General features: G+C 39.4%; 1 protein-coding gene across 1 annotated transcript; it reads left to right on the top strand.

Moving 5' to 3' along the window:
* The first annotated feature begins 461 nt into the window (after positions 1–461).
* Positions 462–27110, top strand: LOC119745882 (probable assembly chaperone of rpl4). Its single transcript, XM_038222536.1, has 9 exons — positions 462–650; positions 3260–3390; positions 4057–4203; positions 4569–4718; positions 22500–22606; positions 23002–23125; positions 23848–24024; positions 24470–24613; positions 25289–27110. The coding sequence occupies exons 1-9, from the start codon at positions 581–583 to the stop codon at positions 25526–25528; spliced, it is 1290 nt and encodes a 429-aa protein (XP_038078464.1). The 5' UTR covers positions 462–580; the 3' UTR covers positions 25529–27110.
* Positions 27111–27452: the final 342 nt, after the last annotated feature.

Genomic DNA, 27452 nt, shown 5'->3' with positions numbered 1-27452 from the left:
AAACGACGAGTCCATTATTTTAGTAGTTGATTTGTGCTTGGAAGTGCCATGTATTTTTCTGTGGCAAAAAGTATAACATTCCGAACATTTGTTTCCACAGCTCTACAAATAAGATTAATAAAAAAATTATTATAAAAATAACATAAAAGGTAAATACGGCTTTCACATTATAAAAATATTATACCTGATGGAAATAATCTACCCGTAAAAAATAGTCTTTCCCAAAGATCGTTCCAAAAACCAAAAGGGAGGTTGATGATCAATTAAGAAAAACTAGAAAGGGATTATGCTTTCACGCAAGAATAGAACGATGACGAAAACTTAAAATCATCATTTAATCAATCATGTTAGTATTCATATCATTCAGAGTGAAATGGGAACCGTTTTAGCAGCCTCCAGCCCCGGGCAAGATTACGAGAAATTCTACAACTTTGGACGAGGACCCGGTCACTCAGCTAATCGAAAGGTCAAGTCAGTTCCACACGTGTTGTTGGAGAGGGAAGACGTGTGGAAGAAATCTTCCGTGTGTCGTGTTTTTATATTCACTTTTAATTTTAATTTCTGCACTCGGATTTAGATCATGGGAGGAACGAGCAAGGTCAAAGGAAGAAGAAGGTCGAAGAGGGGGAGTACGCGAGGCGAAAGAAAAGGTAGGATTGCGTACACCAGTTTGATGTAAAAGTGAATAAATGAGCTCAGTACTTTTTCTAGACATTGCTAGACGATGTCGAGTGCTGATCTTTCATTCACAAGTCATTGCATTGTACATGTACATGTACAATGCAGATTAGCTCGGTAAGTAAAGACATCAGTTAAAACTGTTTGCCTGGTTTTCATTTCTTGATTTATTAAGATCATTGTGAAATCAGTCATGTCAGTGTTGAATATTGTTCCTCGAATATGACATAATGATTGCGCAATCAATATTACACTGAGTGACAGTCAATTTACATTTAACATGTTTAAGTTACACTTACAGTCAAGAATATTTTTTTTCCAAAACTATAGTATTAGTAGTGTTTTACTGGGAAAGAATGTACTATCCAGACACCACTTATTTGGTTGTGTACAAGTTAACGTCTATGGAGAGTCGAGTGCATTTTCAAAGTATTTTCTAACAAAATTTGAAATGTTTCTCAGTCCCAGATTCATCATTTCATGTCTTTTAAACATTTTTACATTGTCTGACTTTCATTGAGATTAATATATGATGAAAAAAGTGGCATCAGGATGCAGCATTCTTTCCTGTTACTGTGTTTCAAATGCCATGTAATCGGCAGCAGAAGTATTTCTTTTTGTGGCCTATTAACCCTAACTCCCTAGGCCTTTTTGCTAGGATGTAGCCTCAATCCTGCAAAATCCTCCAATTGGCCCCATGGAAAAATAGCATATAGCCTCAATCCTGCAAATTCCTCCGTTATTTCTTGAATATGGTCCATGGAGGGGTGACCACTGCCTGAATCCTGCAAAATCCTCTGGCTATGACTGTCAATAGGCTGAGGCAGTGACATCCTGGAGCAGTACGGAGGTTGTCAAGTATAATCAAGGACTGAATTTATGCACAGATGAGCATAAACAACACAAGGTCCGGCCCAAGACCTTGACACAGTGCGTACTCCGAAATCAGCAATGCACTTTTGCCATGTAACCTCAATCCTGCAAATTCCTCCAATTTGCAAAAAGGATTTTGGAGGATTCAGGGCGGTTAGGGTTAAAGAAGCAGTGGGTTTTTCCCTTTAGAGTAACACTCAAAAGGTACAATGTACATGTATTTTTCATTAAAAAAATCAAAGATGTTGAATACCACGGACAGTCATGTTGTACATCTTTATAAAAAATTCAACAGATTTTGTGCGAAAGTTTAAGAACTCCATCAATCAGGTACTGTATACCGCAGAGACGCACCTGTCACAGGCTTGTTGGGTGCCCTCAAGCATTTCATGCAGTTGTCGGATTAGTCTAGGAAAATGAAGACTGTTCATGTACCTAGGGACATGTACATACAATGTACATGTATTTCCCCTGGGCGGTGGCATAGCCAGGGGGTGGGGGGTCATGCCCCCCCCTAACAAATTCCGAGTGACCCTCCCTAGATGCCCCCCTACCAAAAAAAAAAGGGCCGCTTGCCAAGGAGGTGTCTTTTTAACGTATCCTTCTTAAATAATGAAACAGAAGAGGAACATACATGTAGTATTTTTTACTCTATTCCAGTCCCCTTAATTCCCTTGACCCTCTGAAATGTGAATAAATTGGTAAGGAAAAAAAAACTCCCTCTAGCATCCAAAAAAAGTTCAGCCCCTTCCCCCACTTTTTCGAATTTAGCATGCCACAGATTGTACCGTTACTTACTGGAATTACATGTAGAAGAGCAGTTCCTTTGTTTGATAATTACGTACAGGAAAACTGGTAACTTTTAAGGTGAAGTTGTGTGACCGTTCTTTTTCTACTTTTTTTTTAAGATTATCATTTCATGAGAAATGCGTTTGAGAAGCCAAAATGGCTGCATTTCAGACAAAAGTGTGCTGTTAATTATTGACAGCGGACAGGTGGTGAGACAGACAATCTCACAGTGATTCTGAGATTTCTATCGCTCACACAGTGGATTGTGTACTTAGAAAGCCAGAAATGATGTTTGTTTCAGTCTCAGGATAGGCCCATTAGACCATCAACTATTGATGGGAAAGATTACTGGCTTAGTGGCACCTGAGCCTTGGATCGAGTTAGCAGACAAATGGCCAAAGGCATCAAGAATCGTACAGGCAAACAAAGACTGGGACTTATTAATTGATTATTTGAAAAGCATTTTTGCTGGCCCCGGATAGGTCAGCCTATAGTCCTCTTTGTGAATGCGTGACTGTCTGACTAACTGTCTGACTGACTTCCCGACTGTTACCTGGTCTGAAAATGGGCTGTGCATTGGAGCCGGGTACCCGGGAGTACCTGAACCCTGATGTCAGGAACAGGTTTCAGACTGTGGGATCGGGTACCCATAACCAACTTATAAATTACTTTCGTGTAGTTACTTCTCAGACAATAAAAAAGGCCATGATGATTACTAAAATTGAAGTGTTGGTTTTAATGTCTGTGATGAAAAAGTTAGAAACAAAAGGAATAACACTCACACACATGTCGAATACACTCACATTCAATGCACTGCCTCTCTTACCAAACATGCCAAATAAGTAGAGTTGCCAAAATGCACATATATACTTAACTAAAAATTAACTATTACAGCAAATACACCCTGACTTTTCTGCAGGGCTCAAAGAATTGACCAAGGAACCCAAGAGGTCTGGTCCTGGCAAGGAAGGCCGAAGGAGAAGCAGCGATAAGGGGCGGGAGACAGGAGATGCACACACCAAGTACTCAGTCCAACAGCTCTTGGGCCAAGTGAGTCAATCAGGAGCAATTTGGCATTTTTTTTTATATTCCCAAATTCAGTCAGTTTGTTCATTGTTCTCAACAAACACAATTTGGCTGCATCACTAAAGTTTTGCCAGTCTGTCCACATATGTTACTGCTCTGCTAATTTGTACACCCCCACCCCGAATCAGCTAATAATGAAGAAGATTGTGACTTCATGGATTTAAAAACATTAACCCTTTAACACTTGCATTACATTACCACAGTATTCTTACTCCTTGAGTGATGGGGCAGTTTGGGGCAGTACAAGGGGAACAGGCGGGGCACTTTAGAGCAGTGGAAGGACTAACAGGTTAAAGAATTTGAAGATTTAAGTACCAAAATTTGACTAATCTCAATCAGTTGGGCCTACAGTTTACCATGACTAGTGACTTGGGGGGAGTGTGGCCTGGTGGTTAGGATTTGTGACTAAAGGTTGGGGGTTCGAATCCAGCTGCTGGCCATATGTTGTGTTCTTGGGCAAGACACATCACTCCAACTTGCCTCTCTACACCCAGCTACCTAGGAGAATGCCTACCCCAGTACCAGTAGAGAGTAACCTGCGATGGACTGCATCCCCTTTGCTATGGAGTATGTTGCTACGTATGGAAAACACTGATGACCCGCCACATTAAGTTTTGTTTTTGTTTTTAGGCAACAGACTGCATGGACACCTTCAACTATGAACTGGCCCAGAAGTTCCTCCAGAGGGCGCTAGAGATGGAACCGGACAACCTTCGGGTGCTGGAGGTCACCGGGAATCTGCTGGTGGAGGTCGGAGAACTGGAGAAGGCTAAACAAATATCCTTACGTCAAAACTGGAATGGCACGCCAATTTAATTTAAGGGTGGGCCGATGAATTCAATTTTTTTTTAAGCAACCCTTGAAAATGCACCTTTGTGTCCCATTTATCTTTATTTTCAAATCTTCACATTTTTTGGTTCACAATAAGAACACAAAACTTCTTAACTTAAGAGTGAGTGCCTTAAATGACATCACAGCAACAGCACCCTCAGTTGTCAGAAAAAAAGAACGGAACATCTTAAATGTTTGAAACAAGTGCCCTAGTCTTTACAAAAATTCATGTCATGAGTGCTTTAAATCACCAAACTTGGATCAGTGTGGCTTGTATTTTTTGTTGTTATTTCCTTAATTTCTGGATGCACTGTATGGGTCGAGCTATCACCCTCTCTCCCGAAGCTGGTCACTCCAAGTACCTGTACATGGGACAGTTGTTTGAAGGCGAGGAGGCTGTGCAATACTTAGTCAAGGGAATCGAGCTGATGAAGAAAGAGAAGGAGAAACAAGATAAACAGGTGAAGAATAATTGCATATAGGATCATTTGCTTATTATGTATTTTGTTCATTTCCATTAATAACACCACCCAAAATCCAAATAAGAATGTTCAAAACCAAACCTGTGAAGTTTCAGCTCAGTGGACATACATGTCCACTTTTTGAGAAAAAAAAACAATGAAAAAACATGCACAACCTTTTGAAAAAAAACACAATTCCGCCATTGAAACCCTTTTTTTTTCAATGATATTCAACTGAATGATCATTGGGAAATCACTGACATTTCTTGATTTCTTTGACAGCAATCTAGGCGGAATAATTACAGGGGATGTTTAGTACCAGTACGATCCTTAATTAATCCAAACATGCTGTTTGATAAAAATTCGTTAATTTTGGAACAACTGCAGATGATCCTATATACCTTTAACGAAATAAATCTTAAAAAGCATTTTGATAGCGATATATTTTGTGTGTGATCTGTGAGGAAGGTTCATGTTCTTGCTCCAAAGGTAGGGCAGAATTTTAGGGATGAGGAAAAGTTGGGAGTTTATACAGCAAACAAGTCCCCCCCCCCCCAAAAAAAAAAAAAGTGGGGCGGACTCTTAATATTGTGTTGTATCACACAAAGAAATAATGACAGTTTGAGGAAAACCAATCAAATCATTTTTCCAAAAATAGTCTTATCAGGAGGAGTATTGCAGTAATGCACGGCAGAATTCTTGGATGTACTTGAAATACCCTGGGGTTTCATGTTACAGATTAAGATTTTCACCTCTTCAACATCTTCAACTATTTAAACCTATTCAAAGTTGTGTATCCTCTTCCAGCATATTTTCATGGTTGTACATGTATTATGGGATCTCAAGAAAATTGTGTTGGGGAGGGCTGGCAGAAGTAAGAAACGGGTTCATGGGCAAACAGTGAAATAAAGATGTGTTTTGTTGTGTATTAAATCGTCACTATTGTTATCGTCATAGTTGATTGACATTAAGTAGTAGGGGAGGTGGGGGAACCGGAGCAAAATGGAAAAAATCTGCGGCAAGCCTGAGCACGCCGCTCTCGATTCTAAAAATAGTTGGGGAAAAATATAGGGGAATCCCCCGATCTCAAAAAAAAAAAAAAAAAAAAAAAAAAAAAATCCTGACGCCGAGAGAGAGAGAGAGAGAGAGAGAGAAAAAAATATCTCTGACGCCGGGAGAAAAAAAAAAAAAAAAAAAAAAAAAAAAAATCCTGACGCCGAGAGAGAGAGAGAGAGAAAAAAAATATCTCTGACGCCGGGAGAAAAAAAAAAAAAAAAAAAAAAAAAAAAAAAAAAAAAATCCTGACGCCGAGAGAGAGAGAGAGAGAGAGAAAAAAAATATCTCTGACGTCGGGAGAAAAAAAAAAAAAAAAAAAAAAAAAATCCTGACGCCGGGAGAGAAAAAAAAAAAAAAAAAAAAAAAATCTGACGTCGCTAAAATGAGATGATGTCACCACCACGCGACCTTGAAAAATATGTGAGTCACCACAACGTGACCTTGAAACGTGTTGAGGCACGATAGAAATTTGGCGTAAACAACGCGACCTTGAAAAATATGTGAGTCACCACAACGTGACCTTGAAACGTGTGTGAGTCACCACAACGTGACCTTGAAACTCGAGACAAAAAAAATTAGCTCCTTACCCTGTAAAAGGTGAGGAGCTGTTTTTTAATATAAAAATGGAGAGTAATATGTTTAGACCGACGAGTATTTGAAAAATGAATAAAAAATAATATCGGTTTTTATTAAATAGATGGAATACTTTGGGACGTCACAACTTGGGGATAAGTGCGATCATCATATAATCATCGAGAATGGTTTTTTAATTTGTGAAACGTGCGGTGAAATAGTTTCACGTTATTTTGATTTTTCGGCAGAAAATGTGCAAGAAGATCGTATCAATTGGTCAACTTTAAAGAGAAACAAAAGAAAAACTGTGGAGAAACTTATTTTGTCTGTTTGTCCAGAGCAAGACTCAGAAGATGTCCAAGAAACAATCAATAAATATAACGAGCTCGTTAATTACAAAACATTGAGGGGAAATGGTTGCGTCAAACGGTCATTAATAGCGGCGTGTTATCATCACGTCGTTGGATTAGACAAAGAACGAGTTAGAGATTTATTTAAAGTGACTCAAAATCAATTTAATAAAGCACTAAAAATATACGATGACCACTACAATAAAGGCGGGGCCGAGGGCGTAGCCCTAAGAGGTGAAATAGAGGTATAACTCGGTGGTTCGCTTTCATAATGTTTATTTACCGAGAATTTGAACTTGTAAGTTTTTCGATAAGAGATTTTTTTTCTTTTGCCAGCCGTTCGTCTACCCGTTTTTTAACTTCTTTTTCAAAGTCTGTATCGTTTTTAATCTTTTGAAGCTTTGTGCTGGTCTTTGTTCTAATTTTCTGCTTAAGCTCGTTAAATTTGGCGAGCTCTCTCGTAATCAATAAGAACTCTTCGTGCGATATATCTCCGTCGTTGATGGCTTGAGACACGTATTCTTCAATCGTGTTAAGTTTGGAGTCTGCTAATATCTTAATCTGGTCGTGCTTTTTTAGCTTGGCGGATAATCGCCTAGACGCGATTCTAAGCAGAATATCTACACCAAAAGCGCCTATAAACGTTCCTTCTAGCACCAATCCAACGGGGGCTGATATAACACCCAAGAGAGCGGGAATACTGACAGCCCCCGCTATAGCCCCCAATCCTTCTAATCCTATCTCTACGTAATTAATAGTGTCGATCACTCTCTTTATTTTTTTATAACTGCGCTCTCGGTGGTCTCTCTCTTTCAAGATTAAAGATCGAATCTCTTCAATCTTTTTAAGTCTGTACACTTTTGTTTCTTCGTTACTATTTAATCGGAGTACATCTCCAGAAATATCGGGGTATAACGCCTTACCATCTACACTCATGTTTTTAATATAAAAAGATTTTAAAATTAAAAGATCTCCAACTCGATAATGATACCCTCACCCTTATTGTTGAATACCTGTCCTTTTTCACCGCTGATAGAAAATGTCAGTTTGTCGATTATACCGTTTTTAAGATTTTTGAATCCCTCGGCTCTATCAATATCGGGTTTGCGCGTAGCCACGGGTACGATTTTTAAGATGTCAGAAGGACGACCATTAAAAAAGTTTTCACTCGTACTTAATTGCGGGCAGTGAATAAACAAAAATTTAAACGGATTAACGTCGTAAGACCCCGTATACACCACTTTGGGTACCAGTCTTCCTTTGGGTAAATTGAGTAATCGAGATACTTCTCTGTTCAAGCGCAATTTGAGATTTACGTCGGTTATCACCAATGTCACCTTTTTAGATTCTCTAAATATTCGAAAACTTACCCCGGGTATAGAATTTAAAATGAAATCGAACCAATCGACGTCGTACCACCCCGGTGCTATGATGACCGAACCGGTGACTCCGAGTGGCAACGGCTCTAAATGACTCGGAGGAATAAAATCTAAATCCTCACCCGTCACGATAAGACTTCCCCTGATAATTACCCCTGCTTCCCTACTATCTCTCAACTCGCTCAATTCGCTCGCACCCATTTCTCCTTCAATAAACTTTAAAGCCAATTCCTCACCTTCAAAGATTTTTCTTTCTCTAACAAATAATATTCTTACTAAAGATTGAAGCGTATTAAGTTCTAATTCAGTTTTTGGTATTTCTGAATTCATGGCGGCTAAAATCAACCCTCGCCGTTCAGCTATAATAGCTCTTTTTCTTTTGTTTGATTCTAAAACGGATTCTAGTCTATCGTCTTCGTACGCTTTTATAAGATCGTTTATAGTTTTTTGTAAAACATTTTCATCGTTAATTAAAAAGTGGTATGGTATATCGGGTAACAATCGCTCTATAAAATCTCTATCCGGCGTTCTTATGTGTACATCTGAAAGAAACTCCGCGGGTATGAGGGGAGGTTTATCCGTGGTAAACGCGGGTCTCCCATCTATTTGCGTAAACCAATCAATCTCCGTGGCGCTGGAAATATTAAAATATCCGGCGTTAAACAACACCCTTTTTACGCGTATATATTTTTGACCGTTTAAATTATCTACGACGTCTTCTAATTTAAACGTCTGCTCATTTTGAAACAAGTGAAACGAATGCATTTATTTTAAAGTCTTTTTATATTAAAACTGAAACTAAAATAATGAGTGATTTTAAGTCGTTAAAAAAGCAGATACAATCGATAGCTGATCAGGTAACGAAACAAGTAAATCAAAATGTAGCTAAACGACAAGCTACCACCCCAGCGCATGTACTAGACAGTCCGTATCTCACTGGCGAACTCGAGATTACGGTCAACGCGTCTAACACGTTTTTAACCCCGTTTCCCGACTTAATCTCGGACTATAAAATATCTCGCCTCAATACCAACGATGCTGTACTTCGTTGGAAAATAGACCCCATGTCTTTTTATCAAAATCAGTTAAACTTTGCGATCTATTGCGCTACAACGGGCTGTGGTGTTGGAATCGATATTTTAAACTCGAACAACCGTTACGTTAAAGCCTTATTTAATTTTCATCTATACTTTACGGTGAGAAGGATATTAAACGACATGGCCGTAGCAATACCGGGAGAAGACTCGTTTGACGCTCTCAGCAACACCTATGATCGTGGAGCATTTACCAACATCTGTCGGACGTTTGCCATCGATCAAAATAAGTCTTTTAAACAGACGAGAGATCAAAAGACTTATGGCTTAGGTCGGCTTTTTCTTTGGAACGAAAAAACAAAATCATTTTTACTCTTGCCGTTAGACTATGATAAAAACACGACCACACTCGACGATTTTATCAACCCCACGGGTGATAAAAATTGGGGTTTAGACGATCCAAAAAAACACGATGCTTTTTTTAAGCATTGGAAGGGTTATCTCGAACAAGACGACATCGTCAAAATGGCTTGGTTAGATTTTATACCCGCCAAGAGTTCGTTTACCTCCGCGGGAATCATAAAGATCAACGAATCGATCAGATCTTACGTGTACGCTTTACTCGGTGCGCAGGCTCAAACAAAAACGAGCGTATTATCACCGGGCACCGGATTAGACGCTCAGAGACAATTTAACGTCATCGTTGAAGATATCATCAATGCAGTAGACGACATGGAAACGAGTATCGATCAATTTCAAGACTCTTTGCAGTATGCCAGAACGCCTTTAAATTTTGTCGTGAAACCGGGGTTATATTTAATTCCATCGGATATGAACTTGAGGGTTGGAACGCACGACGGCTATAACAACAATCTTCAAATCGCTACCCAGAGTATGAACACTGGTTTGGTACCAGATTTAAACTCACAACCTCAACCGGACGACTCTTTTGATGACACCGATGACGTCGCGCCACCAACACCCCTAGAGCCTATGACCGATGTTGTATCACCAACACTAACACCAGCACCAACACCAACACTAACACCAACACCAACACCAACACTCACACCAGCACCAACACCTGCACCAACACTAACACCAACACCAACAGTTTTAACCCAACCCACGAAACTACAAACTCACCAAGACGAAAAATTATCGTTGACGGTAGGAATATTAGCTATCGTTGGCATGGGTATTTTAGCTTACGAGGCAACGCGATAAGTCACACTCTAATCTCACAACACAAAAAAAAAGCCTTACCAGCACAAAGTTGGTAAGGCTTATTTTTTTGTTTAAACTTGATTACAACTATTACTACCATCGTTTTTGCAGGTACGCAAACACCAAGGCCCCCACACCCAAAAACAAAGCCCACACGTGTTCGGCCAACCACGATACGGACTTACTCAGCGCGTTAAATATCCAACTCAGTACGCTGCCTATGATACCCGGCAGAGCACCCAATGCGCTCACTCCGAGTTTTTGAAGAGCAGATGCAAAATTAGCGAGTTGTTTTGAAATCCACTCTTTGATACCGCCTTTTGGTGGTGTTGGTGTTGGTGTTGGTGTTGGCGATGGTGCGGGTGGGGCACCAGCACCTCTCACGCTAGCGACGATGCTACTCACTATCGTGCTGATGGCTAAACTCAAAGCGGCTAAAATACTCACTACGGTCACACCTTGTTCTCTAAACAGAGTTCTAATCTTTTCTGCCAGAGTCGTGTCGTTGCCTAATATTTTATTAATCGTTTCTTTGATTCTAGCGATCTGACTTTTGAGCCCTCGTTCGTTGGTTTTTGCGGTTTCTAATCTGGCGGATCTTTCGACGTCTAAGTCGCTCAATTTATCGTTTAACTCTCGTCGTTCTTCTTCGCTGATCCTATGATCACCTAATTCATGTTCGGCATCAAATATCTCTTGGTCTAGTTCTGTGAGACGCGCTAAATTAAGTTCTAGGTTACCTCTCAACGTCTGAAGACTTTTGTCTAAACCCTGGAGTTCTCTGTAATTTAATCCTTCCGTTTGAGCGCCGGTGTCGCGTTGTAAATCGTCTATAATCTCGGTTACCTCATCGGTGGCTCTGGGTAGTTCTGTCATGGGGATACTCTCGGGTTGTACCTTTTCGAGTTTATCTTTTAGTTTGACAAGTAGTGTTGGTTTATAGTCAGCGATTTTGAGGGTGTCGCGAATAAATGCGGTACCATATTTATTTTGTAAGGTACTTAATTTGTAATATATTCTTTGACCACCTCGTCTATAAGATAATGGTTCTCGACCTTTATATGTTTTAACGTATAGATTTCTGTCTTTACCAATTTCAAAATCGTTGGGGTCGATAAACGCGGGGTCTATATTATTTTCTTTGTAAAATGAATCAACATCTTCTTTTATTACTTTTATAGATAATCTGCTTATTGTCCCCGTGCCGAGGACGCTTTCTGTGTCTACCGGTGGTGTAGTAGTATCAAAGTCGTCATCTACATTGGTCTCTGCTACATCATCATCATCGTCATAATCATCTGTTCTTTCGTAGTCTGGATCATAAAATCCTCCCTCATCCATTTATTTAATAAACCTATTTAAATTATGCCGTTTTCATTATACTACCCGGTAATATACCCTGGGTCACCAACCAATTTTGCGTGGCCAGAGCTCCACTTATAATACCCGTCAATTTAGCCGCATCTTCTACGCTTAGTTTGTTTAAATCCGGCGCTTTCATTTTGAGTAGTTTATTTCCTACCATGGCGTATCCCATCACCAGACCCGATATGACGGCTCCGTGATAAATCGTATTAGCTATTCCGTTGGTGTCAAAGTTACTCATCGTTTTTAATATAACAATTTTTAAATTGCTGGTTTAGCTACAGACCTAAAAGGTCTGATCTATTCCATGTCTAGCGTTTTGGGGGCGATGGGTGTAGTGGGTTGCGTGACTACCGGCACTGGCTGTACTACCGGCGCAGTCACCTTACTTTTTAGTACCAGCAGCCCCACTCCTATTATAGACGCTATAGCTCCCCACATCGCCCAAGAGTTGTAGTCTGGTGAGCTCGTAGCTTCGTCCGATGTTACGTTCATTTTTGCTAATTTTAATTTCATCTGTCTATTGTGCTCGGCTAAAGCTTTACCCTGCTGAATTCGTTTAGGATTTTTAGTCTTGGTCACTCTCGTTACCGTCGGTGACGACGTTGTTTTTATCGGTTGGGGCGTCTCTGTCTCTGCTGGTTGAGCTGTGATCGCTGCTTGTTGATCTTCCATTTATTATATTAGGTTTATTAAATTTCAAATGTTTTGTTGTGATAATCGTAGCAACTAGGGGTGATATAAAAGTTCCGTACTTGTAACAAACGTCGCTCAACATACCAGCCATACTCGCGCTTATAATAGGATCGGAACTCAAGTCGTTGGTGAGTTCTTCTTCAGAATCTATAGTGACGTTATATCCTAAAACTTGTACGGGTGTAACCACAGCTAACACTCTCGAAAATAGACTTAAAGTGTATTTACCAACGGTTTTAACAATTTCATTTCCAAATTTAGTTTCGTACAGATGATACAGCTTTTCGAGTTCTTTGCTGTCAAGAGCTTCGATATGTTTAACGGTGTATTCCTTTCCCAAATACTTTCTAGAGTTTCCGGCTGCTACGACACCGCACAAACGATCTTTATGTTCTGCGTTGTGATCTTGTTCGTTTGTTAAAGCAAGTTTTAGGTCTTCCATTTAATTAGAAACGAATTTAATTTTGTTGTAGCTTTTGCAACTTTGTTACAAAGGCAAAGGTACTCGTAGGTGTAAAACGATAAATTAATCGATATGACGATAATAGCCAAAAACTGCAAATACTCGAATATTGCTATCATTTACTAACAGCAAAATGTATTTTGTTGACGTTTGTTGATTAACAAATTGTAATACCTGTGTAGCTTGTTGAATAGGTTATTACTCAGCTAGGTTATTTTAGTTAAGCAGCTAGGTCAAATCTGTTGACGAGCTAGGTCCTATCTGTTGACAAGCTAGGTCATATCTGTTGACAAGCTAGGTTATTGACCTACTCAAGTAGCTCGTAACTAACTGGAGGTTCGGTGTACACGACTAATTTACTATATTTCACATCTCTCAAACGTCGTTTTATATAATCTCGTTCTTCAATGGGTACGACGTCATTTTCGTCTAACGCTTGATCAAACGATGTTTTATCTTTACAGTAAAATAACGCTAACCATGCCGTGTTTTCTCTATAATCTTTTAAAACGCTGTTGTACTTTTGGGTCAATAACCAACAGCTGTGATTTACGTGTCTTCCGCTAAACGCCATCTTGCTTAGCGCGCACGTCTTTTTACGATATTTAATCTCTTGATCCGAAGAGCAATCGTCCACGATAAACAGCGTGGCAACACCTTCGAATATTTTACTGTAAAAATCGATCGCCTCGTTGAGCGTCATCTTGTACAATTCCGGATCGCAGAGGTATACCTCGGGATCTGCTTGAATCCACTTTCTGGAGATGTACGTTTTGTTTTTAAATATGGTAGGGCAAATGATGACTATAACTTCAAATACGTTTTTATAGTCTGACTCTAACAGATCCAAAATCCATTTGGTTTTACCCGAATTTGTTTTGCCGACGATTAAAGCGCAATGCGGTTGTGTCATTTTAACTTAACAGCGATTTAAAATTTCCGTCTTCCAAGTTCAATTGAGCATCCATGACTAAAAAGACGTACATCGTGAGGTCACCTTGACTTTCGGCTTCTCTGTTAAATTGAATGTTGATGCCTCCTCCGTCTCCGAGTTTCCTACCGGATCCGTGAGCGGAGTTGTCGTCGTTACTTCTAAAATCGAGCCACAGACCGTACTTGTCTTTTAGGTAGTCTCCGAGGTCAAAACCCGTCAAATTCAAGTCTTTAGCTACTCCGCGCCCGCTTTCGGTATCGCTGTCTCCAAAGAACTTGTTGATTTCGTTCCAGTGTTGATACTGAAACATGCCTTGACTGTAGAGTTGATTGGGTTTACCTTCTACAGTCACCGATGTTTTGGTTATTTTTGGATTGTAAAATCGCTGCGGATTTTTGACCGCGGGATCTTTAAACAAAAACAAAATACCCTTGAGACTCCTGATGGGTTGATTGACGCTGACGTTCCAAAGCGTGTCCGATTTGTTGACGGATCTAACTTCTAGCGAGTGGATTTTATCAAACAGATATTGCATTAACCCCCTGTGTTTATTCCTGATGGTGATAGCTAGGTCTCTGTTGGTCACCACTTCGTATTCGAGAGACAAGTCTGAGATACTGTACATCGCCGCCGTATCTGAACTGTTGACTACTTTTTCGTGATCGTTAAACTTTATCTCGTACGTCAGAGGTTGTTTTAAACCGCTGGGGTAAAAAGGGTGATGCGAAGTCAGTATGTCAATGTCTAGGGGAATACAATATCTGTTACCATAGGCATCCGCGATAGCCTGATCTTTACCGCTGTTGGCGCCCGCGTTAGCATCTCCAGCCCCAATTCTTAGTTTAGACACGTTTTCTTTTTCTATGCCCGAGTACGCCATGTTTCGAGTTGCCGAGCTGTTGATCCAATTGTCTTTAAAGTTGTGATACACGTCGGCGTTACGATAACTCACGATTTCGTGACCTTGAAGCCTGACGCTGATTTCGCTGACTAAATTTCTGGCCAAATTGCCAAAAATGGTTCTATTGTCGTCGCTTCCACCGTCGAGTTCTAAACTAAAAGCTAATTTACAAGTGCCGGGTACGATCACGTCGTCTACGCCCAATTGAGGAAACTTAACTCTCAGCGTTTGCCCCGCCGATATACTACTAGGATTGTGGGTAATGACCACCTCTTTTCTCTCACCCTTGATAGATCTGGGTATTTTTAATAGCCTGCTGGGATTGAGCTTTTTTCCATACGCATTCATTTTATTTATACGAGTTTTAAATTTAAAGATATCTGTAAGCCAAGAAGCCCACCAAAAGCGTTCCTCCCGCAATAAACACCAGTTCTTTTTCTATTTGTTGGTCGCTAGGCTCGTAAAAATCTTCGAGTTTGGGTTCGCGGGGTAACTCGACGTTTTCTCCGGTCATTTCGTTGTAGTAACGCAACGCTTGGTCTACGTTGGAAAATGTTTGTTTAGAGGCATTTTGTTTTCTGATACGTTCGTTGAGAAAATCGAGTCGTTTTGTTCGTTCTCGTTGCCACTGATCTCTGGCGGCCGAGAGTTGTTCTGTCGCTAAATCGTGTCTCTTACGCTCTTCGCTGCCATCATCCCTTAGACTTGAAAATAAAAAGTTTGAACCCGAAAAAGCTAAGGCGTTTATGATCGCACCTCCAACCATCATTACAACAGCTGACGCCATCTATTTAATGTATAAAGCCTTTTAAATTATTATTATAGTAAATGATGGATAAACTTCAAAAACTGTATTATGGCCCGAGCGGTTATTGGAGAGGTGAAAGCGCCGTCGACCATTTACACGATAAAACCAAATTCGATAAAAAGGTAATCAGGGATTGGCTTAAAAAACAAGCGATCTGGCAAATTTATCTGCCGGCTCCCGCGTATGTACCCAGGCCTACGAGTACTTCGCGAGAGTTTGAAACACCAAACGACTTTCACCAAATGGATGTGCTATACCTACCCTGGGATAAAGTAAAACGCAAGACTTATAAATACGCTTTGACGGTTGTTGACGTAGCGAGTCGATACCACGAAGCAGAACCTTTGGTTTCTAAAACGGCAGATTCTACCCAGGATGCTATCGTCAAGATTTACGCGAGGTCGCCTTTGAGTTACCCTAAAACGTTGAGAGTAGATGCCGGTACCGAATTTAAAGGTGCATTTAAAAAATGGATGGCTTCAAAAAACGTCGAGATTATCGTAGGCGAACCCGGAAACCACCGGTCGCAGGGTATCGTAGAAAGATTTAATCGAACGCTAGCCGAGAGACTGTTTGGTCATCAGTACGCTCAAGAAATGTTAAATCCCGAGAGTAGAAACACGCAATGGGTCGAGCGATTACCCAGCGTGATCAAAGCTATAAACGACGAAACGACGAGATTAATAGCTAAAGCACCGTCAGAGGCGGTTAAACTAGAACAGGTCCGGCAATCGCCGGCTAACCCCGTTAAAACAAAAGAGCAACAATTACCGCAAGATGCCATGGTTAGATATTTATATTACCCGGGCGAGCAAGAGGGTGGAACCTCGAGAAGAGCCACGGATCCCATTTGGAGCGTAGACATTTATTACGTGGAAAAAAGAACGAGTCAATTTAAAATGATTAACGGTAAAAAAGTCACGACGGGTCCTACTCTTTATTACCTTCAAAACGGCCCAAAAAGGAGTTTTGTGAGACAAGAGCTTCAAGTCGTACCCGAGGACACGCAATTACCGCCTAATTAATATCTAGATTACGGTGACCATAAGCGAGCGTGTGTATTCCATCCGGTAAAATGTACCTCTTGGTATCCAACGGACTCAACGACAATTTATCTAGCGATATGGTGTAAAGGATGTGTTTTTCAGATCTAATGTGAGTCATCGTTTCTGTTTTAGATTTATTTTTAAAGATGCAGTCGTAGTAGTGCCGGTGTTTTAATTTTTTGTCAGTGACCGATTTTGTGACCCCCTTGGCTTTTTTAAGAGTGATGTTGTTGTCATCCGCTAAAATCGAATACATCTTAGGTCTTATGCAAACTGCTTCTTGAATGACCTTACCTCCAAATTCGTCTTTAAATTTACCAATCACTTTCTTATTGGTTGGATCGTATAACTCGTGATCCAGATTGTAATTCGAAAAGTCGTAGTGTTGCCCGTGAGATTGCATGTCTTTGTATATGTCATCCGTGTAAACGACAATCAACAGACTGTCCGTATCCGTATACATCAACCTGATTTGATCTCCGTACTTGTCTTTCAATCGGTTGTAATAAAAATCGTACATCAGCGTCTTAGAGAGATCTAAGATGCTCACTCCGCAGTAAATGGGTTTGTTTAACACGGTTGTCGTTTTATACGTTTCGACAAACGACAGGTTACATTCTGAAAACGGCGTTGTTGTTTTATAGCTCGGTTTTTGAATTATTTTTTTGTATTTTTCTTGATCGCTCTCGTTATTGTCTCTCAGTAGGTAACCGTCAATCCTGTTTCTGACGTTTTCCATCGTCTTACCAAACACGCTGTTATTCATCAGTTTAAAAAAGTCTTTCTCAAAATCAGAGGTTGCTTTGGTTCGGAGTTGCGTGTTTTTATCGATGTAAGATTTCATCCAAGGCGCTTGTTTAAATTTTAACACGCGATGCACCTTTTTTAATTTCAAACCTAGATTGAGGTATGACTGCAACGTAACGTAGTGCAACACGTATTTTTGTTTTGGATTAAGCGTACACGTTAATTTTTGTACGTCGCTACTAGGTTCGGTATCCAATAAGTCATTTTGATAATCAGACATCCAAGCTTGGGGTATGACGATGTTTTCTGGCGCTAGGGGATAATCGTTGTGCTTTGCGTGTAGATCGTGCGGGTAATCGAGGTCTACTTCGAAAAAATAACCGGTGTTGGACGTTTTCTTAAGCGTTAATATTCTTTCTTCGGTAAACGGTTTCGAGGGTGTCCATTTAAAATCGCTGTACGGTAGATATTGACTCATAGCCCAACCGTACAGATTGTTGGCATCCAGATAAGCGATATAACTCGAGGGTTTGTTTGAATCGTAGTCATCGAGATATTGATTATTGGCTTTGTGATGTCTCATTCCACCCACGCTCGATATGCCTCCTCGTTTTGCTTTTTCAAAAAATAAATGTTTGTCTACGTCTTGCAATAGTTCGAGTTTAACTTCCGAGTGTTTTAATAGAGCATCCCACGACAATCCGGGTGCGGTAAAATAATTGGCTGGATCTAACCCGTAGTTTGTAATGCACGTTCTTCTAAAGTTTTCAAATACGCCTGCAAGTAATAACGTATCGGTCGTCACGTACAAGTCGTGATATTCTCCTAGATTTTGTATATTAAACTCGTTCCACACGCGTTGAGCTCTGTCGTAGTCTTGTTGCGATATATGTTCGTCTTTTAGTCTGCTGTAAAACTTGCCGATGGGTGGTAGGCTGGTCTCTTGAAACTTATCAAACGAGTTCATATATTCGTAGGGATAAATTCCTTTTTGTAATAGCAAGTCAGGATGTTTAAAATGCTTTTTGAGTAGCTGAAACGACTCTTTTGGGCAAGCTTTCACTAATTTATCCAACGACGATGCCATAAAACTAAACGAGTCTAAAAATCGTAGATTTCCTATCGAGAACGAAATATACTTTTCTGAATTTTTAGCGATCACTTGTATTTCTGTTTGACTATCGTATTCTGTCATTCCCTGCATGATTAAATGCGCGTCGTAATTTTGTAAATTGTGAAAAAAGACTGGTATCGGTGTACAACCGGGTTTAATTTGTAGTTTGAGGTTACAATAAGCGTGTGCAGCACCCCTATATTTACCAGTGACGTGGCAGTGATCTCTCACCTTTCTAAATTTATTAATGCTCTTTTTACAGTCGAGACATTTAGACTCGATAAATCCCTTACTATTTTTGTACTGATATTCTTTCTTTTGTTTTATCGTCTTGGGTTCCCTGGGTTTCTGGCACTGACAGTTGCTCGAGTAATTGGGATAAATTGGTTTTTCGCAAATCCAACACGTGTTTGTTGTATCGTGATGGTCTTTAGCTCGCTCGTTAAATTTCATGGTTTGGGGTTTTTCAAATATGCAATTAATATCGCTTTGTAATTGTAACAGCGTCGTTATAAATCTAGTTGAAGCGTCTTTGCCTCTATAAGTCTCTTGATACACATTTTTAGCGTCGCATCGAACGACAACTAGCGAATAACCGCTAGCTTTGTGAACGTTAATCTTTTTTGTGTTTGTCTCTTTATCTGTGGGTGTTGTTGTTTGTAGTATGGATTCAAAGTCAGCATAAATGACAAATGGTGCTTTTTGTTTGTGCCTATAGTTTTTAAATTCTAATATCGGTACGTCTCTTTCGCCTGGTTGCCCGTCTATGTATTTTGGTTTACCCAGAGGAAATACAATCTTTGATGGATGCGCATCTATACCCTTACAATCGGCGATATGTCTGTCTAATTTGTTTTGATTGGTAAAATGACATAGACATCTTCGACAAAAATATTTCTTACATTTATGTTTCGTAACGTCGTACATCAACCTCGTAAAATATTTTATCCAACAATAGTGATGCTTGTCACCTTTAGAAATCAAAAGCAGATCAATCTCTCGTGACCCATAGTTTTTAGACACGTATAATGGATATATCTCACCCTCATAACCGTATACGTTTATCGATAAATTATTTTGTCTTTCTATCTTGGGTATCTGATCGACCGGTGTCGGAAAGTCAACGCCTTTAAAACTGAGTCCGTCGTCTTTGGTGTAAATCGACGGTCTGCTTTCGTTGATTTTATATTTAGGATTATTTCTTATTTGATTTTTTACTTTGTCCGTGTATAACCCCAAGGCAGATCTCAAACACCATCTCAAACACTCGTCGTCTTTGTTTTGTACGTTGATCATCGCCTGTTTAATTTTAAGATGTTCGGGTAGGTTTATGTAAGAACTACCTCTCGCTGGATTATATCTGTTGATGTTGATGTATAACGCGAGTATTGTATCGACTGCCCAACCCGATCCTTGATTCGTATACCTTTCATCCTTTTTGAATAGCTCTTCGATCTCCTCTTTTAAAACCTGTTTTATTTGACTTTGATTTAAAACGGCTTTCGGTTTGCTATAATGAATAGCTTCGATCGTTTCGATTGTACCATCCGGTTTGATTTTTCGATACCTTATTTTTAATACAAGCTCTACTTTTAAACCTCTGAGCTCTCTCAATTCAGACTTGATTTTATTGACTATTTGTTCCTTGTGCGAATCAAAAAACTTGATTAAATCGTGGTTATAAAGTCTGGGATTTAATTCCCAGTTTCTGTAGTAATTTCTAAACCTTCTCGTTTCTCTAAAAGCTGACTCTGTAAAGTATTCGGGTTGTCTGTATGTTTTAATCGCCGAGAGTAAATCTTTTTTCAAAACTCGTCCTTTATAACCCGTCGGTACGTATTCTAGATTTTGTTCGTCTACAATCTGTTTGAGCTCATAAAGTTTCTTTTTCCTCAAGTTTTTAAATTGACTTTCATAATTTTTTATCCCCTCGATGTAGACTTTACGAGTAAGAGAAACATTTTCATTGTGCGGTATATTATACCGCTGCACGTAATCACGCAGCGTAGCTTTGTTCCATTTAGAATATCCTTTGACGGTCGGTCTGAACATATTACTCTCCATTTTATTATAAGAAATATAATATTTTTTTTCTCATTTTTTTTTGGAGGGCGATCAATTATTTCATAAACCATGAGAGCTTGACTGTAGTAAAAATTCCCAAGGTCACGTGGTGGTGACTCACACATTTTTCAAGGTCGCGTGGTGGTGACATCATCTCATTTTAGCGACGTCAGATTTTTTTTTTTTTTTTCTCTCTCCCGGAGTCAGATTTTTTTTTTTTTCTCTCTCTCTCTCCCAAACCCGGCGTCAGGATTTTTTTTTTTTTTTTTCTCTCCCGGCGTCAGATTTTTTTTTTTTTTTTTTTTTTTTTTTTTCTCTCTCCCGGCGTCAGGATTTTTTTTTTTTTTTTTTTTTTTTTTTTTTCTCCCGACGTCAGAGATATATTTTTCTCTCTCTCTCTCTCTCTCTCTCTCGGCGTCAGATTTTTTTTTTTTTTTTTTTTTTTTCTCCCCACACCCGGCGTCAGATTTTTTTTTTTGAGATCGGGGGATTCCCCTATATTTTTCCCCAACTATTTTTAGAATCGAGAGCGGCGTGCTCAGGCTTGCCGCAGATTTTTTCCATTTTGCTCCGGTTCCCCCACCTCCCCTACTACTCATTAACTTGTTAGTCATTTGGATAGTGTCATTGTAGATTGTACGCTACATGTACATGTATATCCTTCAAATTTTACTATGAGTTTGTGATTATTTCTCTGATACATAGGCTGTGTATGTACTGTAAAAGGTGTCAGATTTTGTGGGGGAAAATGCAATCTTATGTATACTTTCAGGAAGAATCCCCATTTCTTATCCGAAATCCCCCCCCCCAAAAAAAAAATAAACCACAGACACAAAATTAGAATCAGTAGAATTCTCTTTGCATTTCAATTGATCAGGGGAAATTCTATTTAAATTATCGCTTGTCAGAAAAAAAGTGTTTGGGGAATTGACATCAAACAAGATCTTGCCTCATGAAATTATAATGTCGTTGAAAACAGGATGTTGTTCCAAGTAAACTTAGAATTTAACCCCAAAATCGAAAGTGGAATTAAAACTCTTGGGATGGAATTATATCCGAAACCCTGATTGTGATTGCTTAATATGCGTCAGTGCATGCTCTTGTTATGTATACGGAAGATGATTATGTTTACAACTTAGAAATAGAAGCTATTTTTAACAATTTTGAGTGTTTTGATTTCAGTGGTGAGGTCTTTCATGAATTTAAATAGTGTTTATTTCCCTTAGAACATTTGTAATATCAAAATCATACAGTCTGGGTTGTCAAAAATTGTCAGAATCTTTGGAAATGAAATTGTTTCCTTTAATGACATCTTTTTGCCACAATTGTACAAAAAGTGTGTTTGTCACCACAGTCAGTCTTTTATTGTGCACGGCAAAGACAGGAAACAGAATGGGGAAATGCTAGTAAGATCTCATGAATAACTTGAGGCAAAAAGCAGGTTTTGATAAACAAGCTCCAGGCATATGTAATACATTGTATCAAATGTGTCCATCCTTTAAGATTTAGCTGTAGGGATAATTATGGACTAGATTAGTCGAGCAATATTCCCCTGGTAGAATCTGTTGAGATTCCCCCTGGATGTTCTTTGTTTGTGTCTTGTGGATCCTGCTTCCATTCCTGTAAACAAGCGAGGAAATTGTCTCCTTTGTTTCGCCCTTGGGGACCGATTTTCCATTTTTTTTACTCGCGTTTTCACGAGACACTTTCAGAAGAAAGTGATTGATCTGAGGGGACAAAGACATCTTGGAAGGTTAAGTTTAGAATTTCCTTTCTGTGTTTTTATTTTGTTTTGCTTTAATGCTAATTTTCCTGGGTTTTTTTTCGTTGTTTTTTTTTAACTTGTGTTTTCACAAGACACTTTCCACTGAGAAGAAAGTGATTGATTCTAGGGAAAAAAAAAAACTCGCGGGTGGTTAAGTTTAGAATTCCCTTTCTCTGTTTTGATTTCGTCGTGCTTTAATGATAATTTTCTAGTTTTTTTGCAGATTATTATATTTTTTTGTTCTGCTTATCGTTGACAGCCCGAAGCAGCCTGCGCTGACAACAATTCTTCAACTGATCGAGTGACTGACGGGGATATTGCAAGGGCCTATTGCTCCATGGCTGAAATTTACCTCACGGACTCATGGTACAAAGCCTCTTTTTTGTGAATGAGTGGTTCATTTTTTATTTATGAAAATTCAACACGGTGTGCAATGATGAAACTATTGCAGATCGCCAGAAAGTTTAGCGTTTCATTTTGTTTCCTTGCTATAGTTTCTCATATTATTTACCAGCTATAGTTTAAAGGTGTAGGTCACATAAGTCCACATACATGTAGCATCTTACATTTATGGTGAAAATGTTTGAAAAACCTGTTTGTTTTATGTGTACTTGATTCAGTCATGCGGTAATTATCAGGCTCTTGTTTTTTTTTAAATTTGCTTGTAGAATTTTCATAATTGCCTTGTTCTATTTTACGTCATAAGTATCTTGTTCTATTTTACGTCAGAAGTATCTTGTTTTATTTTACATTGCTCTTAGTTTTGCCGAAGATGCCGAACAGAAGTGCAAAGAGTACATAGACAAAGCCATTGATGCAGACAGCGACAGTGCTGAGGCTTACCAGATCCTGGCCAGCTACTGGCTGAGTAAGGAAGACAAAGAGGTAGGGAATTAGACCGATGTCAACATGTTTAGATATGGCTGTGGCTTATTCTCGGGTTTAATATAACCCTTAGGGCAATTAATTTCATGATTAGTTTGGATACATTTTAAGCAATGTAGCACTGCTCTTTGAGCTTCTATATCAACATGCGTGGCTATCAATTCTCCATTTTCGTACCATCAATACATCTGACCAGGACTTAATAACACAGCCATTAGCAAAATCATTTAAAGTTTTGTGAGTTTTAATGAACAAATGTCATCTCTTTTAGTTACACTGATAAAAATGCATGTCTTTGAGAACTGAAAACTCTTTTGGCATAGAATATGAGCGTTTCTCTCTGTCGTAAAACAATTAAAAACTCACAATACCACTTGCATTTTGCATGTGAAAACAAGGTGCCAAAATGACTACATAAAATCTTGAAATTTAGCACACTAAAAACTTACATGTACATGTAGTTTGTTGAATGTTGGCATCACATGTACCTGACCATATCATCCTGTTTCAGAAAAGTTGTCACATGGTCTATGAATGTGAAGAGCTTCAATTTACGTGATAACACAATACATTTATTTGCTGCAAATTTGTGTGTTTTACAAATATTGTTTAAAAATTTACAGCAAAAATATTTGCCATGGTGTCACAAACTTGTGTTCGGTTCCGTGTTGAATATAAACTTGCCTTAACATGGCCCTTTCTATCTTGGCGTTGTCTCTTAGCAAGCCAAGAAATCCATTGAGAAGAGCCTGTCGCTATGGTTACCCAAGATGAAGGCCCTAGAAGAGGAGGAAGTCAACATGGACGGTCCGACCCTTGACCCCATCAACCCCTGCCCACTGAACTACCAGAATCGCATTGGAACAGCTAAAATCCTGATGGAGCTGGAAATGAATGAAGTAAGCACATATTTTCCTTAAAACTTGTTGATTATTGCTTAAAATTTCCCAGATTTACAGCATCGCTAGTATTGACAGCATAGTGACTTTGGAAGCAATGCCTTGTCACATGGCACATGCAGTTTTGGGGTTTCTGACAAGCGGGCCTTGGACAAAGTGTTTAACAGGTTCATGTATGATTAGTCATTGATGGGAGTGGACACAATTGGACACAAGGTATTACTCTAAAAAGATTCAGTAACAAGATCAGGGGAGAATGCAAACTTAAGGAGGCGGTAACTCTGGGTTGACCTCGAGGTTTTACAAGATTCCACAGGGTTTAACTGGGTTCCTCAGGTTTGAACCTCGAGGTACGACTTGTTTCATTTTGCATTCTTCCTGTATGATGTCGGGATCGCTAAGACGTGGACAAACAGAAAGCACATGTCTTATTTTGTCGTTTCAGCAAGCGGAGGAGATCTTGGAAGGATTGCTTCAGGAGGATGACCAGGTGGTGCAGGTCTGGTACATGCTGGGCCTGATGAATGTGGAGAAGACCGGGGAGGAGCATAAAGCACCCGCAAGATTCTTCCTGAATATGGCCAAGAAGGTAGGGCCTTCTGATGCGTCAACTCGGACCGAGTCTGAGTCTTCACTGTCGAGTCAGAGGCCAAGTCCTTACTTTCAAGTTCAAGTCCGAGTCCTAGCTATCGAGTCAGAGTCCTAGTCTTCTCTATCAAGACCGAGTCCAAGTCTGAGTCCTCACTATCAAGCCTGAGTCAGCATCCCAACCCAATAGTGGGTTGAATTGAGTCATGCATCACAAACGTCAAGTCCAAGTCACAAATCATTTTTTTTAAATCAAGAGAAAATCTGACATAAAACACTCATCAGTGGACGATTAATATAACAAAAATAATATTCCATTTAGACATGTAAAGGGTGGCATAGTTGTTTTGCTGTGGTTCGGAAACTAAAGAAAAAGACATGCGGTTTAGGTCTATATTAAATTTATTGTTTCAACCAAATAACTATAATGAGCTCTGTGCACAAGTACCCCCTCAACGGTTGCCAATGGAGAGTTGGGGCAGACCAATGGAAGTGACATTCAAACGCACAGCCATCGGCGTCTGACACTCACGTGAAGAAGCCGTGGATTAGTGCACACTCAAAATATGTTTTGTTGTGCATACTCCGCATATTTAGAGATTTGAAAAGTGGTACAAAAGCACCGTTGACAACCAAGCTAGCTCCTTAATTGTCGTATTTTCTTTCTGTCATCCAGTTGTATCAGAAGATCAAGTGCGATGACGAGCAGGTCCTGATGCACACGGAGGAACTCCTCACCGTCTTGGGCCCTGGGGAGGGGCTGGACGAATCCTGGCCCCGGAATCAGGGCGAGTCATCCGGCAGCGATGACACGGAGGAGGATGTACTGAGCTCAGAGGACGAGCAGGAGGGGGGCAAGACGACGGACGGGGAGAGGAAAGGGGCGAGGGAAGGGGAGGAACAAATGGAGCACTGAGAGAAGAGGGTTGTCCATGGGAAGTTTCAAACCTTGGCGTTTTATCTCAGATTTCACTTTAAAAGATTATAGAGCCCCTAGAAAACTTCTAAGGAAGAAAATGTTGGGTTCCCAATTGGAACAGAAAGCCCCTTTACAGATTCCTAAAGTGACATCACAGCAAAAGCGCCCTCTGTTGTCAGGTAAAGCATGAAATTATTTACTTGTTTAAAAAAAGCACTTTGCAGAAATTAACCAAAAAGGGGTGACTCTTGGTTTTCATTCATTTCAGAGGAATGCTGTAAACATCTTGTCATGTCCCGTTAATTTTTTGTTTTGTATTCAGACCACATTCTCTGACTGCAATCAGACAGATAAATGGCATCATGTTTAACATTAGAAACATTGCAGACATTCTGTTGTGGAAGATAATTCAAAGACAAGTCCAGGAATACTTGTCGCCTCTGATTTGATGGAATCAAGTTTATTACAATTCTGTATAGAAACTAAGATTGATTCAGCTAGTCATATCTAATCTGATACATGTGTAATGTATGGCCAGTACATGGATGTCATATTGTCCCTTTATAACTTGTACAATGGAATGTTGCATCAGGAGATGCAATTTGTTTATCATACGTTCACTGATTGTGCAACCCTCTACTATGTCAAGCTGATACTGGCAAGTGCGATAGTCATTGCAGGAGGTCATTGGTTCACGTTCCACCCTAGTAATCTTGACAATTTCTTTTTAGCTCTGAGACTGCACTGAGTATGCTGTGCTTATAAAATGATAACCAATGGCAAAGCATCATCAACGAAGGCCTGCCAATCAAAGAAGCCGGAGGCCGCGAAATTTGGCCTAAACTAAAATAGTCCCTTTTCCCATTATCCGAACCCAGTTGAGATTAAACTCACTTAAAACCATGCAGCAGTCATTCATGAAGCAAAGGATCGACTTGAAACAAACCATACTGACTAAAATATGAACAAAATTGATGATTGCAATGTCTTTTCAGATAGAACCGTTGCATTGCAGCCGTGTTATGGCTAAATATACAGCGCGCATCTGAAACTAGTCTGGTAACTTCATACACCCCACTGCATGGAGACATACACCGCACTGAATGGAGACACGATGTGATTACCAGACTAGTTTGAAATCTGTATTGTGATTTCAAATTTCGCCACAACACAGATAGCTGCAAGCAATGAGCATTGGAGCTGGGGTTTCCCAAGCTATACATGTAAGTGCAAATACATGCATATTTTTAAGCCTTACCATCTAAGATAAGGAACAATTCTAGATGGACAATTGCTTTCTTTGTAGGTAAAATCCTTCTTTGTCTTAATTAATTTGTCATTATATAGTAGGAAATCAATATTTATAAGTGTATAGATACCTATCAATGTATTATATCAATTTATTGTACTGTACAAAAGCTGTAAACATGTATGAATTTGACTGAACAAGGAGTGATGTAATACATGTTGATCAGGCGAGCTGTGATTTGTAAGATGGTACTTTATGTTAACAAAAATGACTTAATTGATAACTTAATCATTAAAAATGGCCAAAATAAACATAAAAAATTGTACTTTACATTTTTTTGACTGTTTTCACCCAAAATTTCGGCCAAATTTTCTTTTTAAAGGCACATCTGTTCCCATATCGAATTGGAATGTGTTCAGGGTTACCTTAGGCATCTTTCCAGCAAGTTTCAAGAAATTTCATTTTTTGGCCAAAATTCAAAAAAAATACAAGGCGTTAGCCTTACATTTTTCACCAAATTTGGCCAAAAATTGACTTTTCTCAAAAACAACGCAGAAATACCTCTGGAGACGAGGGGAGCATGAATCAATATTCAAACACCCACATTTTGGCAGATTTAGGCAAAAATCATCCATTTTTATGTTAGGAAATACATGTAAATAAAAAGCCAAA

Source organism: Patiria miniata, unplaced genomic scaffold, assembly GCF_015706575.1.
Source record: "Patiria miniata isolate m_02_andy unplaced genomic scaffold, ASM1570657v1 HiC_scaffold_7, whole genome shotgun sequence".
NCBI lineage: Eukaryota > Metazoa > Echinodermata > Asteroidea > Valvatida > Asterinidae > Patiria > Patiria miniata.
The sequence above is the reverse complement of the archived record's forward strand: the minus strand, read 5'-3'. Positions and strand labels throughout refer to the sequence as shown.

What these genes read in the sequence shown, in the direction of transcription:
- LOC119745882 (XM_038222536.1), top strand. Translation starts at nt 581, where the DNA reads ATGGGAGGAACGAGCAAGGTCAAAGGAAGAAGAAGGTCGAAGAGGGGG. An exon ending in AGGAGAAACAAGATAAACAG is followed by an intron (nt 4,719 to 22,499) that starts GTGAAGAATAAT and finishes TATCGTTGACAG; the next exon opens with CCCGAAGCAGCCTGCGCTGA. An exon ending in TGAGTAAGGAAGACAAAGAG is followed by an intron (nt 23,126 to 23,847) that starts GTAGGGAATTAG and finishes GTTGTCTCTTAG; the next exon opens with CAAGCCAAGAAATCCATTGA.